The sequence below is a fragment of the Delphinapterus leucas genome, chromosome 11 (assembly GCF_059928025.1).
Source record: "Delphinapterus leucas isolate spDelLeu-1000000601 "Yukka" chromosome 11, BTC_Dleu_Yukka2, whole genome shotgun sequence".
In the NCBI taxonomy this organism is placed as follows: Eukaryota; Metazoa; Chordata; class Mammalia; order Artiodactyla; family Monodontidae; genus Delphinapterus; species Delphinapterus leucas.
The window spans coordinates 17,627,899-17,643,865 of NC_143139.1; the positions used below are offsets into that span (position 1 = coordinate 17,627,899).

General features: G+C 37.8%; 1 protein-coding gene across 1 annotated transcript in view; it reads right to left on the reverse strand.

Annotated features, from left to right (window-relative positions):
• ABCC9 (ATP binding cassette subfamily C member 9) overlaps positions 1–15,967 on the reverse strand; it is a 150,182-nt gene that overhangs the window by 73,758 nt on the left and 60,457 nt on the right. Inside the window, exons 16-19 of the mRNA XM_022577748.2 lie at positions 13,587–13,659; positions 12,593–12,698; positions 3,195–3,233; positions 1,672–1,773 (exon numbers count right to left, since the gene is read on the reverse strand). Coding sequence (XP_022433456.1) covers positions 1,672–1,773; positions 3,195–3,233; positions 12,593–12,698; positions 13,587–13,659 — 320 coding nt within the window. The remainder of the gene's footprint in view (positions 1–1,671; positions 1,774–3,194; positions 3,234–12,592; positions 12,699–13,586; positions 13,660–15,967) is intronic.

Genomic DNA, 15,967 nt, shown 5'->3' on the forward strand with positions numbered 1-15,967 from the left:
GACTGCTCTGAGAAATTAGTGACGTCTTTGAGAGGGGGCGAGTTGTAAGGTGTATCCAGAAAGATGAGCTATAATTTGCCAGGAATGAAAATGAGGGAAGGGAGGCTTAAGGAACTGCACGAAGGTGAACAAGTTCACGGTGCATGTGAGGGATAAGAGGAGGCTCACTGGGGCTAAAGCATGGGTTACAGGTGGGGAATCTGTGTCCACAATCATGATGCTGAAGGGAGGAGAAAACGGAAGAAGATGAGGACTGATGTACTCAAGTTGACCTAAGGCTGGATCTGGAAATTGGACTGACTGGAAATACAGGGAAGCATGGGCACTGGGAGTGCTAGGGAAAATATCAATGGTTTCATTTTCTCAATCACCTGGTCTTAAAATAGTCAAGTCATTCTTGATTCTTCCCTTTTCTTCCCCCTGCTCTTACTTTGTCCATTCTTATTCTAGAATGCTTTTCTGTCAACCATCTCTTCTTCTTCCATTTCTACAGTCACTGCCAAGTGCAGGCAACAAACACAGCATGCCTGGGTCATTATCCCATCAAACTTCTAAATGTCTTTTTGCTCCTAATACAGATTCATCCCACATAGATCTCTTATGACGCTGCCAGAGCACATTCACTTTGTTAGTCCCCTTTCTAACACTTGCTGTGCCTCACGAGAATGTCAGATTTATATCTGGCTGGCTTTTAAGGCACTTGACTGTCTCATCTCAGCCTTCCTTTACAATCTAGTCTGCTGCCATCAATACACACAGATCCCTTTCTGTTTGGTTTGTTCCCAGGCCCCAAACAATCCCATGTAATTTGAGTTTTTCCTCCCACACTTTCCTCTCCCTTCCCCCTTCCTCATGCCTCTCCCCAGACCTAATTTTCCTTACCTTTCAGAACCCAGCTCAGGGTCTTAGGACACTCCCTGCCCCTCATGCAGGTGGCTTAAGGAAAGGATCTTGCCTTTGTACACTCGAGCAGGTGTTTAAAAGATGATTGAAAGAGGACGTATTCTGGCTGCTCCGAGTAACCAGACCCCTCAGATCCCGTATTCCTTTTCTTCTGTCCACGGTTAACCCTTCTTCTGCTCCTTACTGAGATTTTTCTTCTGTTTACCAACAACCTCAGCACCATGCCCACCTCCTCCCCACACATACACACACACTTCGGTTTCGACTGTTTATTTTTGGTGTACAAATCCTTCTCAATAATTGTATAGGATGGGCTGAAACTTCCAACGAGGCTTCTCTTACAAGAGTTGACTTAATAGACCAGGTGATGAGGACGGATGCAGGGGCAAACAGAGAAGAAAGGAAGTCCCGATACAAAGACTCCAGAACCAGGGGATAAGGGTGGGGGGATAAATTGGGAGACTGGGATTGACATATACACTCTACTATATGTAAAATAGATAACTAATAAGAACCTGCTCTATAGCACAGGCAACTCTACTCAATACTCTGTAATGGCCTATGTGGGAAAAGAATCTAAAAAACAGTGGATATATGTATATGTATAACTGGTTCACTTTGCTGTACACCTGAAACGAACACAACATTGTAAATCAACTATAATCCCATAAAAATTTAAAACAAAAAGGCTCCAGAAACCGTGAACCAAAGATAGGGATTAGAAATAGCTGCTCATTTGAGTTCTAAATTTTATACATTCAAAATTACCTCTGTTTGTTGAAAGGACTTCCAAAGGTAATATTTTCTTCCACTGTAGCATTTAATAGCCAAGGCTTTTGAGCTGCGTAAGCCACAGAATACCTGTTCCTACTGGAAAATGGAAAAGAAAAACAAAACACAGCAAGGGTGCTGTGCTGAATCTTTATCTTAGTATAACAAAGAAAAATGAAAGTTGATAAAATATCTCAAAGACAGAAATGGGGAACTTCTAAAAGAGAACATTTTAACAACCATCAACCTTATTAATTAATGGTTAAATATTCCACTAAATTAAAGGGATGAGAACTTAATTAAAACAACACACAAGGTGCAAATTTTATTTTGGTATGCTAAAGAAGTATTTTATGGTATGAACTATTAATTAAAATGTTATTTTTTTAAATGACTATAATTTTTAAAATAATTTAAAGATAAATAGCAATTAACTCTAATAGCCACGGATATTTCACTTTATATTAAAAGCATTTTACATAACTCTGAATTTTATATGAATATCTTTTAAAAAATGTGAATTAATACTGTAATTATAGTATGTGTTTGTGGCTTAATTGCATGAACGTATTTTAAAATAATAGATAATATTAATAAATAATATAAATATTTCAAAACAAAGAGTGATCTTGAGGAGTCCATTTCAATAACGAAACTACATATTTCAATACATATTGAAATAGTTTATTTTAAAAAAATGATAGCCTCCTCCCAGTCCCCCATTTTTTTGGCTTGCAAATTCTACCAGATGTCTATACATCAGATTTTAATTTGCAATAATTAGGAAAATGCATGTGAGTTGAAGATACAGAAGATGATGAGATTGGGGTAGGGAAGGGGTCAGCTTAAAATTCACACTTCGACAGTTAGTTTATGGTCTGTAAGTACTAATTAAGGAATTAAGGTTAAAAGAGAATAAAGTTAAGAAAAAAAGTAGTTAGAAATGCTCAGTGATCATCCTGAAACATTATGTCTTAGGAGTTTAGAAGGCATGATAATATATAGTACGCTAGCAGTCTCTTAGAAAACCGTCTGTGTGGTAAAACAGTGGTTCCCAAACTCTGGCATGTCTGTTTCCCCCTCCCTGCCCCGGGTCCTTTAAGGTTTTTTTTTTGTTTTTTGTTTTTAATGGATGAAGCACTTGGCTCTCCAGCTCCAGCTTAGAAGCAAATCCCATCACATTTTAACTCATAAACAATATACATATTAATTCTTATGCAATTTTATCTTATGAAATCCCAAATCCAATTCGCTAAGAACATTTGAGTTTCAGCCAAAGTTGAGACCCATGTGACTCATGGAGAAGGTAACAGTTGACACAATGGGCCATTTTGTTTGGCAAATTAATTCTTTTAGCAGCCTCCAAATGTTGGGAACTACTGCTACTGGAAATATTGCTAGCGCATTTTAATAAATGACTTTGTACATTATCAGAATGAATAAAATGACTAGGACTAAGAGATGGAATATCAGGTAAAGTCTAAGGAAGGAAGTTATGCAGATTAAAATAGAAATAATACCTTCTGGTTGCTTCAAAAGAAGGTTCAGATTCATTTACACTGCAAGTGTGGCAAACAATGTTCATTAATTATGAAATATAAATATAGAATGAATGAGTGTACATATCAGGTAAAAGATAAACACTGAACATATAAAATAGCTACATTTCCCAAATAGTTTTTGCTGTTAGTCCCAAAGACAAACCAGATAAATGACCGTCTTCTTTTACATCTTCATCAGTGAGGAAATAATTACTTAGTAAGCTTCCAAAAGAAGGACAGCGCTGTTCTCTTTCATATATAATTTGGGTTCATACAATGGACATGTTCTAGCCCCAACTCTGCTCCAACTACCTGTGTAGATTTAGGTAAACTTTGCAGAACAGTTTCCTAGTTTATACAAGAATTTGATGTTTCCAAGCGCTCCCTACCTTTAATATTTGAATTTAATCTATCTAAACCCCTAATCAGTTACCCTAAGGCATAACAAGAAATACTTTTTGCTCTCTCAACCTGAAGGGTTTAGACACAGCCTGGCCCTTAAGGAACTGGTAAGAAAGACAGACGTGCACAATGCATGGTCACACTGTAACGTTTTGGTATAGTTAATTACTGATGGATATTATTTATGTAAAACAAGGTGTTTGGCTAATTAAATTTAGTTATATCTATTTCATTGGGGAAAAAAACACCCGAGGACCTATTTCTTTATTATTCTAAATTTTAATATTTTAGCTGAACTCCATCATTCTGAATTCAAAAACCACACACATAATTAAAGTCTACAAGAACTCCAAGAATAGATCCTATTTCGCTTTGGAAAGCATCATATGCTTTTGTGGAGAAAACGTACCTAAGTACATTACTTGGTGACTTTTGGCTTAGTGTTTCTAATGATAAGATTTTCACAACTGCACATTTCTGATGACATCATGGGGTGGTTAATAGAGGTATGGAAAAACAATCTTAGACTGAAACTTTCCTCTCAATAATGATTATTCTCTGATTTAAGTTGCTCATAAAAATAATGAAACGCACAATTTCCCAAGTGATATTTTCCACACAATATGCTTTAGATGCCCAAAAGTTTGGATTTTATTTTATTTTTTTTAGTGGTAAAAAAACCAATAAATGAACTCAATGGTTTTATTTAATCTGAGGAAGAGAGAAAACAGATGAGGAAGAGCAGGTGTATGGCAGAAATTAATGAATTAATTTTCCTATTGGCCATCCAGGTGGAAATGCCCATCAGACACTTGAAAATGTCAGCCCGAACTGCAGATATGAATTTGGAAGTCACCAATTTTTTTCAATTACTATTGATTAACTCCAACTATATGTATTTAATATCAATTGAAAAATATTTATTGATCACCCCCTAGTGCCAAAATACTAGAGATACAGTAAACAAAGAAAAGTCATTCCTTCTTTCATGTTGCTTTCTGTTTGGTGGGAGTGTGACAAGGGAATAAACACCATGATAGGTGAAGCAAAAGGTGATATTAGAGCACAGGTGAAGGACACCCAATCCACCTTTGGCAAACCAGGGTAAATAGAGGAGTTGATACCAGAGGGATAAGAGTGGGCTAGATGGAGAAAAGGTGAAGAATATTTCAGACCAAATAAAATACATATTGGATGACCTTAAAGTATCCTGGTCATACAAGGAGCTGATATAAATTTACCATTTCTGAAATGTGGGTGTCAACGGTGAGAGAAGAAAAGTATGAATTTTAAAAACAAGTGGTGAACAGCCATAGCGAAGGGGCTCATAAACCGTTTTACAGAGTTTGAACTTTTCCACAGAGCCATAGAAAACACTAAAAGGATTTAAACAAGAAAGAGATAACACGTTCAGTTTAGAAATATCACTCCAGTTGCAGAAAGTAACGAATAAATTGGAGGGAGCAAGATGGGAGGTAATACAGAGAGCCTTGAAGGCTGTCGGATACTGGAGATGAGAACGCAGTGCCCTGACTTTGGGTGATGGTGAATGAATGAAGAGAAGTGGACACGTTCAAAGATACCTAGGACTGTGTGATTGACAAGATGGGAAGGGATGGAAGGGAGGAAGGAGTGACAGACAGGGGACACAGATGAGGAAATGCATATGGTGGGGGAAGATATAAAATTCAGAATCAGACACATTCAGTTTGAGATACCTAAGGGATGGCAGAATGACCATGGCCAGAAAGCAGAATTTGAAGCTCAGGAGAGAGATCTGGTAAACAAATGAAGCCTTTGGGATGATTTTCCCTCATAATATATGCCTTAGACCCCAAGGACCTTGGATTCCTTCCTTTACTAGTGAAAAGCCAATAAATGACTTCAACAATGCTAGCTTATCACAACGAAGTGAACAAAGAAGCAGGAGCAGATAGAGGAAACTAAAATCATGGGAAGCTATGTGATGGCCCAGCAAGTATATATAGAGGCAAAAAAGAAGGGGATGAAGACAGAACCTTGAAAAACATCACTATTTAACAAATGGCCAAGGAAGAGACATCTGCAGAAGGGATTGAGAGGAGCAGGCAAAAGATCTAAGAGGAAAACCTGACTGTGAGTTTCACTGGAAACTAAGCAAGGAAACCTCTTGAAGAAGAAAGGTATGGGCAACAACGTCAAATGGACAGGAGGTCAAAGCGGGAAGGGGAGGGTGGGACGAATTGGGAGACTAGGAATGACACACATACACTACCGTGCGTAAAACAGATAGCTAGTGGGAACCTGCTGTATAGCACAGGGAGCTCAGATCGGTGCTCTGTGTCGACCTAGATGGGTGGGATGGGGGGGGCTGGGAAGGAGGTCCAAGAGGGAGGGGATATAGGTGTACATATAGCTGATTCACTTTGTTGTACAGCAGAAACTAACACAACATTGTAAAGCAATTACACTCCAATAAAAAATAAATAATTTTTTTAAAGTGCACAGTGAATTTAATAACTAGGATGGCACTGATGGACTGGATAAGAATAGTTTCAGTGGAGTGGCAGAGGTAGACATGAGACTGCAGTAGACTGAGGCAAGAGGAGAATAAAAGGAACTGGAGGGAAAGGTGAAAGACTTTTATTAATTTATTTAAAGTATTTATTTATTTTGGCTGCACCAGGTCTTAGTTGGGGCATGCAGATTCTTAGTTGCTGCATGCGTGTGGGAACTAGTTCCCCAACCAGGGATCGAACCTGGGCCCACTGCATTGGGAGCATGGAGTCTTACCCACTGGGCCACCAGGGAGTTCCCAGGAAAGGCCTTTTTATCTACAAAAAGAAGGTGAGAGAGTGGTAGTTGAAAGGGGCTGTGGGCTGAGATTAGAAAGATAATAGGGATGGAGATGGAAAGAGAGAGAGAGAGAGAGAGAGAGAGAGAGAGGGAGAGAGAGAGAAGGGTCCTGTGTGTCTACAAAGAGAAATGGAAAGAGCCCAGGTCTGGGTTAGATGTGAAGTAGATGAAAAGCAAAAGACAACATGCTTGGCTTGAGGGTGTCTCAGTCTAGGAAGGAGACCAGCCCACATTATTTATTTGAACAAACTGCAGAGGGACCAGAAGAGAAGGTACATTTCAGTCCACCTGGGAAATTAGAGAAGATTTTGTCAAAGACACAACATCAGAGTTGACACCAGAAAAAAGAGTGAGGCCGCCAACCTGGGAGAGGGCATTACAGAGGAGGTATGTGTATTTGAAAACTACCTGCAGTCCAGTGTTACTGGAACACAATGGAAAGGGTGGGTGGAATGGCAGGATAAGAATTTAAGAAGTTAGATAGGGACCACATTGGGAAAGGCCCTTTTATGCAAAGGTGTCTAGAATATTTCTTCTACGCTTTGGCCAGTCAAGAAAAGAATTATAAGCAAGAAGAAAGTAATTAGATTTTCATGTCAAAAGGTAAATCTCACAACAGTGTAAAGAAAGGTGAGGGAGTGAGTAGTTCACAGTGAGTAGTTCACAAATGCGATTAAGTACCTGAATCAGGAAAATTAAAATAGATACAAAAATGGAAGAACAGACATAAGAAAAGTGATTGGTTGGATTTTGCAGGCGATAGAGAAATAAGAATCTAGGTTGAATCCTTGACCTCTGACTTGGGCTCCTACCAACTGATTTCAGGGGGTGAGACCACAACCCTTCCAGGATACAGGCGGAGAAGCAGGTTTTGGAAACATGAGCTCAGTCTGGATGTGTTCAATTTGGAGCTTGTATAAGACTTTTTGGAGGAGCTATTAGGTTTTCAGAAGAAGGTTCTTGGCCAGAAATGTACACTGGTGTGTCATTAGTACTTAGAGAGAAAACTGAAGTCAAAGATATAAATAAAGGAAGGGGATCCTACAGTAGACTGTATATTCTTCCTCACCTTCCATCTCCACTCATATTGCAGCTCCTTACGGTTTAACTCATTAATTTTGGCTTATTCTTAAAATGTAAGTTCAAGGATCATTCATGTATGCCTCCCCCCTAAAAAAACCTTGTTGATCCCACAAACTCAACTCAGGTCACCTATGATTTGTTCTTATAAAACCCTGTACTTTTTCTTCCTGATATTTAAAAAATTTAACCAAATAATTTTGAAACTACTTTCTTACTTCCTCATGGCCTTTCCTGCTGAACACTACGCTTCATGAGAATAGGGGGCTGGTTTCCCTTGTTCAGTTATCTACCCCCAACAATGAATACAATGATATGCATGCTACAGGTGTCCAATACACATTTTAAACAAATGAATAAGTATCATGGAAACCAAGAAAGGAGTTGGTTTCAAGGAGTCATCCGTGGTGAACAGTTTCAAAAGCTATGGAGAAGTTAAGCATGATTGAGAACAAATTATGACAATTGAGCATTTAGGCAGTCATGACAAGAACAAGGAGGTTAAGTGTGGGTAGATTCTTCTTTTAAAAGGAGAAATGTTCCCGTTGTTTATGAGATAGGAAAGACCTTTTTTAAAAATGGAGGATCATGGGAATTCCCTGGTGGTCCAGTAGTTAAGACTTCACCTTCCAATGCAGTGGGTGAGGGTTCGATCTCTGGTCTGGGAGCTAAGATCCCACATGCCTTGTGGCCAAAACACCAAAACATAAAACAGAAGCAATACTGTAACAAATTCAATAAAGACTTTAAAAATGGTCCACATCAAAGATATCTTTAAAAATAAAATAAAATAAAATGGAGGATCATGGAATGAGGAGGGCAAGAAATTAAAGACTTCTATCAGAAAGAAGGGTTAATTCATGTAGTAGCGTCATGCAAAAGGCAAAACAGCGTATGGAGGATCTTCACTTCTGAAGTCCTCCCCTTGCAGGATTTAGATATATTTTCTTTTAAGAGTAAAAGTTAAATCACATATACTAGTTTCAGAGGAAGAAAGAAAAGGTAGATATAGATCCATTTGTAGGTAGTCATTTCCCATGAACAAATTAAAAAATTATTCTCTTTCATTTTCCATGAGTAATGTAGCCCTTAACTTCTAGAGACCACCTCTCCAAACTTTTCACTTAACGATGTGTTTAATCAAATTCAACTGAGGAAGGTTATTTTCTCTCTTCCTAAATAAATAAATAAATAGTTAGCTCCGAAATCTAACATCAGATCTTATCTGATTACATGAAAATCACCGGTTCCATGTCTGTAGACTCATCGTCCACCATTCGATGTGGTAGTGAACAGTGATGAAGGCAAGCGAGAAAGCGAGGAGGTCAAATGGAAAATCCCCTTCTGGACAATGGCATCCAATTTCACTTCCACATGCAGGGTTTTGTGTGTATTTTCCTCCAAGAGTAAAAGTTAAACTTGGTATTCTAGCAACTTCCAAGTTCATGGTTGGTACCTTACGGAATGGGAAAGAGTGACTTTTGCAAGCTTAAATCAGGAACAATATTTGGAAGAAGGGGAGCTAGATGTGGGCGCAAATATGCTATATCATGTCTGATCCAGGTAAGCTGACTCATGTTATCACCCCTTCATGCCAGGCAACATCACATGAAAAGGAGTAACTCCTCAATTCGCCAGTCCTAGAGTAACTCAGCCACTGTTATAAAGCCAATTAGCAAATTAGCACCAAGACATTAGCAAATAGAACATCATGACAGATGGGGTCTGACAGAATGGCTGATGGCATGGGCAAGGTGGAAGAAAAAGAAAGGGAAACCAAAGATAAATGATGGCTATGTCTCACATGATTACTACAATTATTACACATTCTGGGCTCCTTCATTGGAACGGTCCATCAGGTAAAGAGTTTTATTTAGTCCTAGTTCCTAAGATGTCAGTAGGAATTATTATTTATCATGACAATTAGGAAAGGACAACTTCAGTCAGGCAGGACATTTGCTTTTCAACAAATACAGAGCACACCCAGATGCAGGGGCAAGAACCCTGGCATTCTGACAAGTTTGGAGAATTTTTCAGTCCCTCCCTCATCTCTCTCTCCTTTCTCTTCTGGGGCTCCTGCATGTCAGGCTAGGTCAAACGTAGCAATTGCCAAGGAGGCATCTATGTATAAATGTCTTTGTGTACCAAGTTCTACCCATGTAGGTCTATCCTGGATGAGCAACAGTGCCTTCTCTCCCGCCCAAAGTAAATATTTCTTGCTGCAACAGGACAGAGTACTTTATAGGACTTTGGTCCTGCCATCTATGCGGACACATTTAAAAATAAAATTCACGCAACCAGAGATACGTGCAGTGATGAAAGAATGACAGCAAGGCACTTGGTGCTTTACCATAACATTTAGTTTATTGCTTTGCTTTATTTTGTTTTGAGCTTTAGAAATTCGGCAAACAATTCAGTCTGCTGCGGTAAAGTACTTCTTTGCATTTACACACCATCAACCTATCAATATTGGTAATTTCTAAATTAGCTTTACTCTAATAACGTTTATATGCCTTTCCTTATTGGACTAGGCACAACTTTTTTTTCCAGGATGAAAAGTCATTGCAAATAACTCTTTTAAAAGGGTCAGTATTCTCTGAACATTCCTGATTTGAAAATACGTTTTATCAGATATTAAGGATACCATGGAAAAAAATTAAGTAGTTCTCGTAAATAAAGAAAAATAAAACTTCTGTTAGCTTATCTAATCTCTTAGGGTGTTAGTTTTTAATTTGTGTGTGTGTCAGACACACCCAAATATTTTTTGAAGAAAATTTCAGTCCTTTCTGCCATGAAGAGATGGGATTATTGTCTATTAAGGCAAGTATTCATAGAGAGATGATTTTTAAATTATAGTGATTCTATAAATACTTAGAATTTTCTTAAATCCTTTCTCACATCTTCATTCTATTGGCTCTGACTTTAAGATATAACCTTTTCTTAGCTTTTTTAATATTAGGATCCATGGGAGGTATTTCTTTCCTATTTCTTTAAAAAAAAAAACCTTAAACTTTATTAAGTATATGTGTGTTTTTTATCTCTTGTTTCCCTCTTTGACTAGCTTTCATGAAGCTCAGAGTGGAATTTGGGACCCATGTGTTATAAACATGCAAGACTCCAATGCATGGATTTCTACCTATTAATTGCTCAGATTATTATTTAAACCTTATTTTCCTTCTTGATATCTTTATTTTTCAGGCTTTATTATAGTATGTTATATAAAATAATTCACAACTTTTATGAAATTAGATAGGATATAAATGGTATAAATTTGCTTAAGATATATATATATATATGTACCCATATATATATATGTATCTTGCTTAGAAACTCAATAAATAAGTAGACTGTGTAAAATACTTTCCTAATTCCCATATCATTTATTTATCCACTAACAAAATGATAATGATTATTAGTGATAATATTGGGAGTCAATTTGGCCCAAGTGGAGCTAATCTTAAGTAATACTAGAGAAGACTAGATTTTAAGAACATTCTAGAGATATGAAAATAAAATCTCATGCTTTTTCTGTCACATTCTCTCATTCTTTCTCTCTGTTTTAATGCTAGTGAAACAAGGTAAAAACAAAACCCAAATAACTTCATTATAGCCGTACATGTCATATAATATAAGTTAATCCAGTAAAACCTGCTTCTCAAAGCCTGCATCCATCCAAGATGGCAGGTGATGGTGGCAGGGTACACACCACCTAGCATCTGACTTTAGGGATCAACAGGGACCCATCATGAAGCAAACTGCAGGGAACAGCTATTACTGAGCTCTCTACTGGGTAAGCACTAAACAGTTTCATGTCTACCACTCCAACAGGAATAAACTGTACCCTCAACATTTCTCAGCCTCCTTCTTTCACCAAGGATACCAAAAATAGGATTTATAGTTCTGCTGTTTCCAGCTCAAATTTCACATCCAAGCATCTCCGTCTCTTAACTGGAGTTTAAAATAGAGTCTATTCTAAAAATGCCTATAAATAGTTTTTACTCATTCTTAAGAGATGCCTGTGTATGTAAACAGTAGGTTAAGCCACAATGGAACTTACAATGATAAGAACTAAATGATATTAAAGGACATGTGTAGGTCTAGGGCGAGGTTTCCTCAGCACAACTGACATTTGGAGCCAGATAATTCTTTGTTGTGGGGAGGCGGTCCTGTGCGTTGTAGGATGTCTAGTAGCATTTCTGGCCTCCACTAACTAGATCGGTAGCAGCCCAATTCCCCTAGAATGACAATCCAAAATGTCTCTAGACATTGCCCAATGTCCACTAGGGACAAAGTCACACCCGGTTGGGAACCACTAGTCTATAATCCAATATCTTAGATAAACTGTAAACAATTTCTCCATAAACTGCTAATGGGGGGGGGGTCTACCAGGTAGATCAAACTAAAGAAATATGATTCATTCTTTATTACACAATTATATAATATTATGGTTCTGAGTCACTTTATTACTACAATGTGCTCTGAAGAACCCAAAACAACCATTCAAATATACAGAAGAAGCACCATGTCTTTGGGGTTGCACAACACGCTAGTCTGACCCAGTCATGTCCCTAACTAGACACTTCTAGTGTCTAGTTTAAGTTGGATGTGAAGAGAAAAGGCTGATTTCTCAGCCCCTTATGAAGAGTTTGGAAAAGATTATTCGATATTTCTTCTTTGAACATTGGACCACTAAAGCTCATATGCACATATGCTTTATAAATAATGCAAGTTTTCCATAACTTCTTTGATGATGGGATGAATTTTTACATTGTATTTCTTTGAGTGTTACCCATATAACTTTCAAAATCTATCTTTACAATCCCAATCTTACTTAAAAGCAACATACAAGTTTCTCTCTGATAAACCTCTGTAATAAACTGCCTTATAATTTTTAATTTACAACATTTAAAGTCTCCACTAATTTGATCTTTTTTTAAGCTATGCTTATTTCTGAGGGGTCCTCAGACTCCTAACACGGAAATCTATTGCTCTAATTTCTTCCCTTGAGAGATCATCAGATGTATGACAGAGCAACAGAAACTAATTAAAAATACACATACTTGCTCCAGTGAACTTTTCCTTCCACTGTCTGCATCTCACCGAGGATGGCAAGGAGAAGAGAGGACTTCCCACATCCCACCTGGCCCACAATCATGGTTAACTGACCTACAGAAAAGAAACAAAGGATAATAACAGGATGAGATGGATTCACTTAGTAAAATAAAATCAAAACACATTTAGAAAAGGCTGATGTTTCACAATCAATGGGCCAGTTTTGGTCTCCAGCAATAAAGTATTCTCAACAGCTCCCTTCCCTGATACTAAGTTTTTTGGAAAATAGAAGAAAAATTAAAATCTATAGGTCTTGATGTATTATTTTTAAAACTCTCAGAATAACTGACACTAGTAAAAAAAAGCTGTGAAATACTTGCCTAAATCATCTAGATTATTGTTACCTTTATTATTCAATTCATTCAGGAGAAAAAGGCAATTTTGACTAAAATAGGTAATTGGGCTTAAAATGATTTGGGGGCTGTTCTTAAAATACTTTGATGTGCATGTATAATAGAAAAATCCCAACTACTGACCATGAGGTCAAGTCAAAAAACTAATTCTATTCAATTATCTAGACATTTTAAATAAAAATATTGGGTATTTATGTCTTAAATATCTTGAAAACTTCATCAGGTTTCCTCAGGGATAGAAAACTATTTTCTCATACATCCTTTCTTTAAATTCTTTCTTCAAAAAAATGAGAAATGAACTACTCCATTATTTAAATGCCACAACTCAGCAAATAAACTGAAAGCAATTCATTTGGATGGTAAATAACTTGTCCAAAGGTCCACACTCTGTAGTGTAAGGCAGGCAGGTCTTATAATTCCCAGTCATCCTCACAGTGATACAGGGGTTCATGAGCTTCATGGTGCAAATAAATATTAGTTACGTTTGTCTTGAAAAAGTCTTTCTCTCCTTTTGTTAGGCTCGGTTATGTTGGAAAACCATGGTCATGATAGTTAACAATTACAAACCCGAGTAACAAATGATTCTTACCTGTTGGAATTCGAATATTTATATTAGATAAGGTAGCTAAACCACTGCCCCATGAAAAGTACCCATTTGTGACCTAGAAAATAAGAATACAGAAATTAAATTATGTAAATATGTGGTGTTAGAGAATTACTCCAATTAAAATAGATTTCTTTATAAAGCACTGTAAGACTTTCAACACGGTAGAGCACACGGTGCTGAAATTCTAATTTAGAGTTACAACTGCTTAGAGGTATCAGTGAAACACGAAAAGAATGGAAGTGAGAGGAGGGTCTTTGAATTAATGGTATTATGAAGAATGCTAAAAATTCCAACAATTTTCCCTGAAAATTTGGGATCATTTATATGTGAACATTCTTAAAAATCAATCACCCAAATATTTTCCAGTGTAACTGCTACACTGATGATTTTCACACTGCTGCAATTCCCAGACTCCTGTGATGCAAAGTAAAGAACAGAAATAACTACAAATTATTCCAACAAAATGACTCCACTAGCTAAGAAGGAAGGTTTTGTAATGAATAAGTTTCCTGAACTATGTGGATTTATCACTCTTCATTGATCTTAAAAGAAAAAGTAAAGGGGAGGAAGAAACAGCACAAAAATGAGGCAACATTGCTTGGTGGTATAAACCCCAACAACCAGCAAACAAACAAAAAGACCTTAGAGTCATCCAAAGCAATCCACTGTTTTAATATGTGTCAAGAAAACTTGATAGTTTTAACAGTTACAAAAATGGGAAATGAAAGAGGTATAACAGAACCCAAGGGTTGGAAGGGCGAACAGAGACAGATGAGGGGAGAGAAAGTGCCTGAAAAATTAGAGGAAACTAAAGTAAGGCTGCACTTTGCTCATAAATTAATATTTTGTTTCCAAACCCCAAGTGATGAAATTTCTAAGCACATTTTTGTTCAGGAATTTTGCAGAATAGATTGGTAATATCTAAATTATAACTAAAAATATCCTTAAAATGAACAACTAAAGAGTGCAAAATTTACCTGAAAAGGCTAGATTATGTTTTTCCATGTAAGTTTTCTCTAGCGTGGAAAATGTATGGCATTTAATAATATCCATCACATAGATATGCATGAAATTAGTCCTGGAAGGAGGGTGGCCTGGAAGGGCTTAATAACTAATCACTTTAAAAGTACCTGCTGAGCACCCAGTCAATGTGAAGTCCTGCGTTAGGACTGACGTGGGCTACAAAGAAGCTTACAGTCAATTGAGTAGTAAACCAAGCCAAGAGAGTATGAGCTAAGTAACAAATAGAGGGGCAGACAGACGAAAGTGCAACAGTAGTTCATAAGGAAAATCATTTACATCTGAGATGAGTCAAAAAAAGAAAATATTTTGAAAAAGGAGGGCCTTTGAGCTAGTTTTGGAAAATATGCTGAATTTCAGCAAAGGTATTTCTGAGTAAAGACTTACAGTGAGAACAGGTTCAGGATCAGAAAACCATGCAGCATGTTATGAGAAATAATGAATAAAGCTGGCTGGGGCAGAGGTTTCAGATACAGTGGCTAAGTGACAAAGGATGCTCAAAGAAAATCTAGTCTTCAAGGCTGAGAATCCCTCTTTCTCAGAGGAAGTGGAGAGCAGGCTAAACGAGGTGCAAATACAGATGGGCTGGGGAGAGGGTCAGCAGGGAACTGAGAGGCCCTCCATAACAACCTTTACGTTTTCAATGAATTGAAAGGGAAGGTTATCTGTAGAAACAGGAGGTGGCCAAAGGAGAGAGAGAACGAGGTGGGAGGAGATTGGTGACAGATGAAGAGCTACTGTAGGTGATGGAGAATCATGCTGAAGGGAGGCATGGGAAAGGATTGCCAAGGACCATAGAGAGTCAGCCGAGGGTGGAGATAATGAAGCTCTGGCCATGCCAACTTGTACCATTAAGTTGTTTTCTCCACAGAACTTAGCACCCTGGGTACAGGAGCGCAGAAGGCATGGGGTTGAATGGCTACAGAAGGATGTGAAAGGGCTGGGAGAAAGAAGGGGCTCAAGTTACCACAGGTTGCAATGAGGTTAAAAGCCAATGGTGGTGTGATGAATTGGGAGATTGGGATTGACATATATACACTAATATGTATAAAATGGATAACTAATAAGAACCTGCTGTATAAAAAAATAAATAAAATAAAAAATAATGCGGGGGGAAAAAAAGCCAATGCCAGTGAAGGTGAAGCCCTGAGGGAGCTGGAGGGTAGGGCTGTGATGTCGGTGACTGGCTGGTATAACAGAGGCTAAGATCTCAGAGGGGCTGTGTGTCTAAGAGATGGCCAAGTGTGAATGCAGGTGAGTTTGTGGAAATGGACGGGTGGTCGATTAAGGGGCTTGGGGGCTGGGATACTAGATGGGCTGTGAACCTGGAAGTTTAAATCACA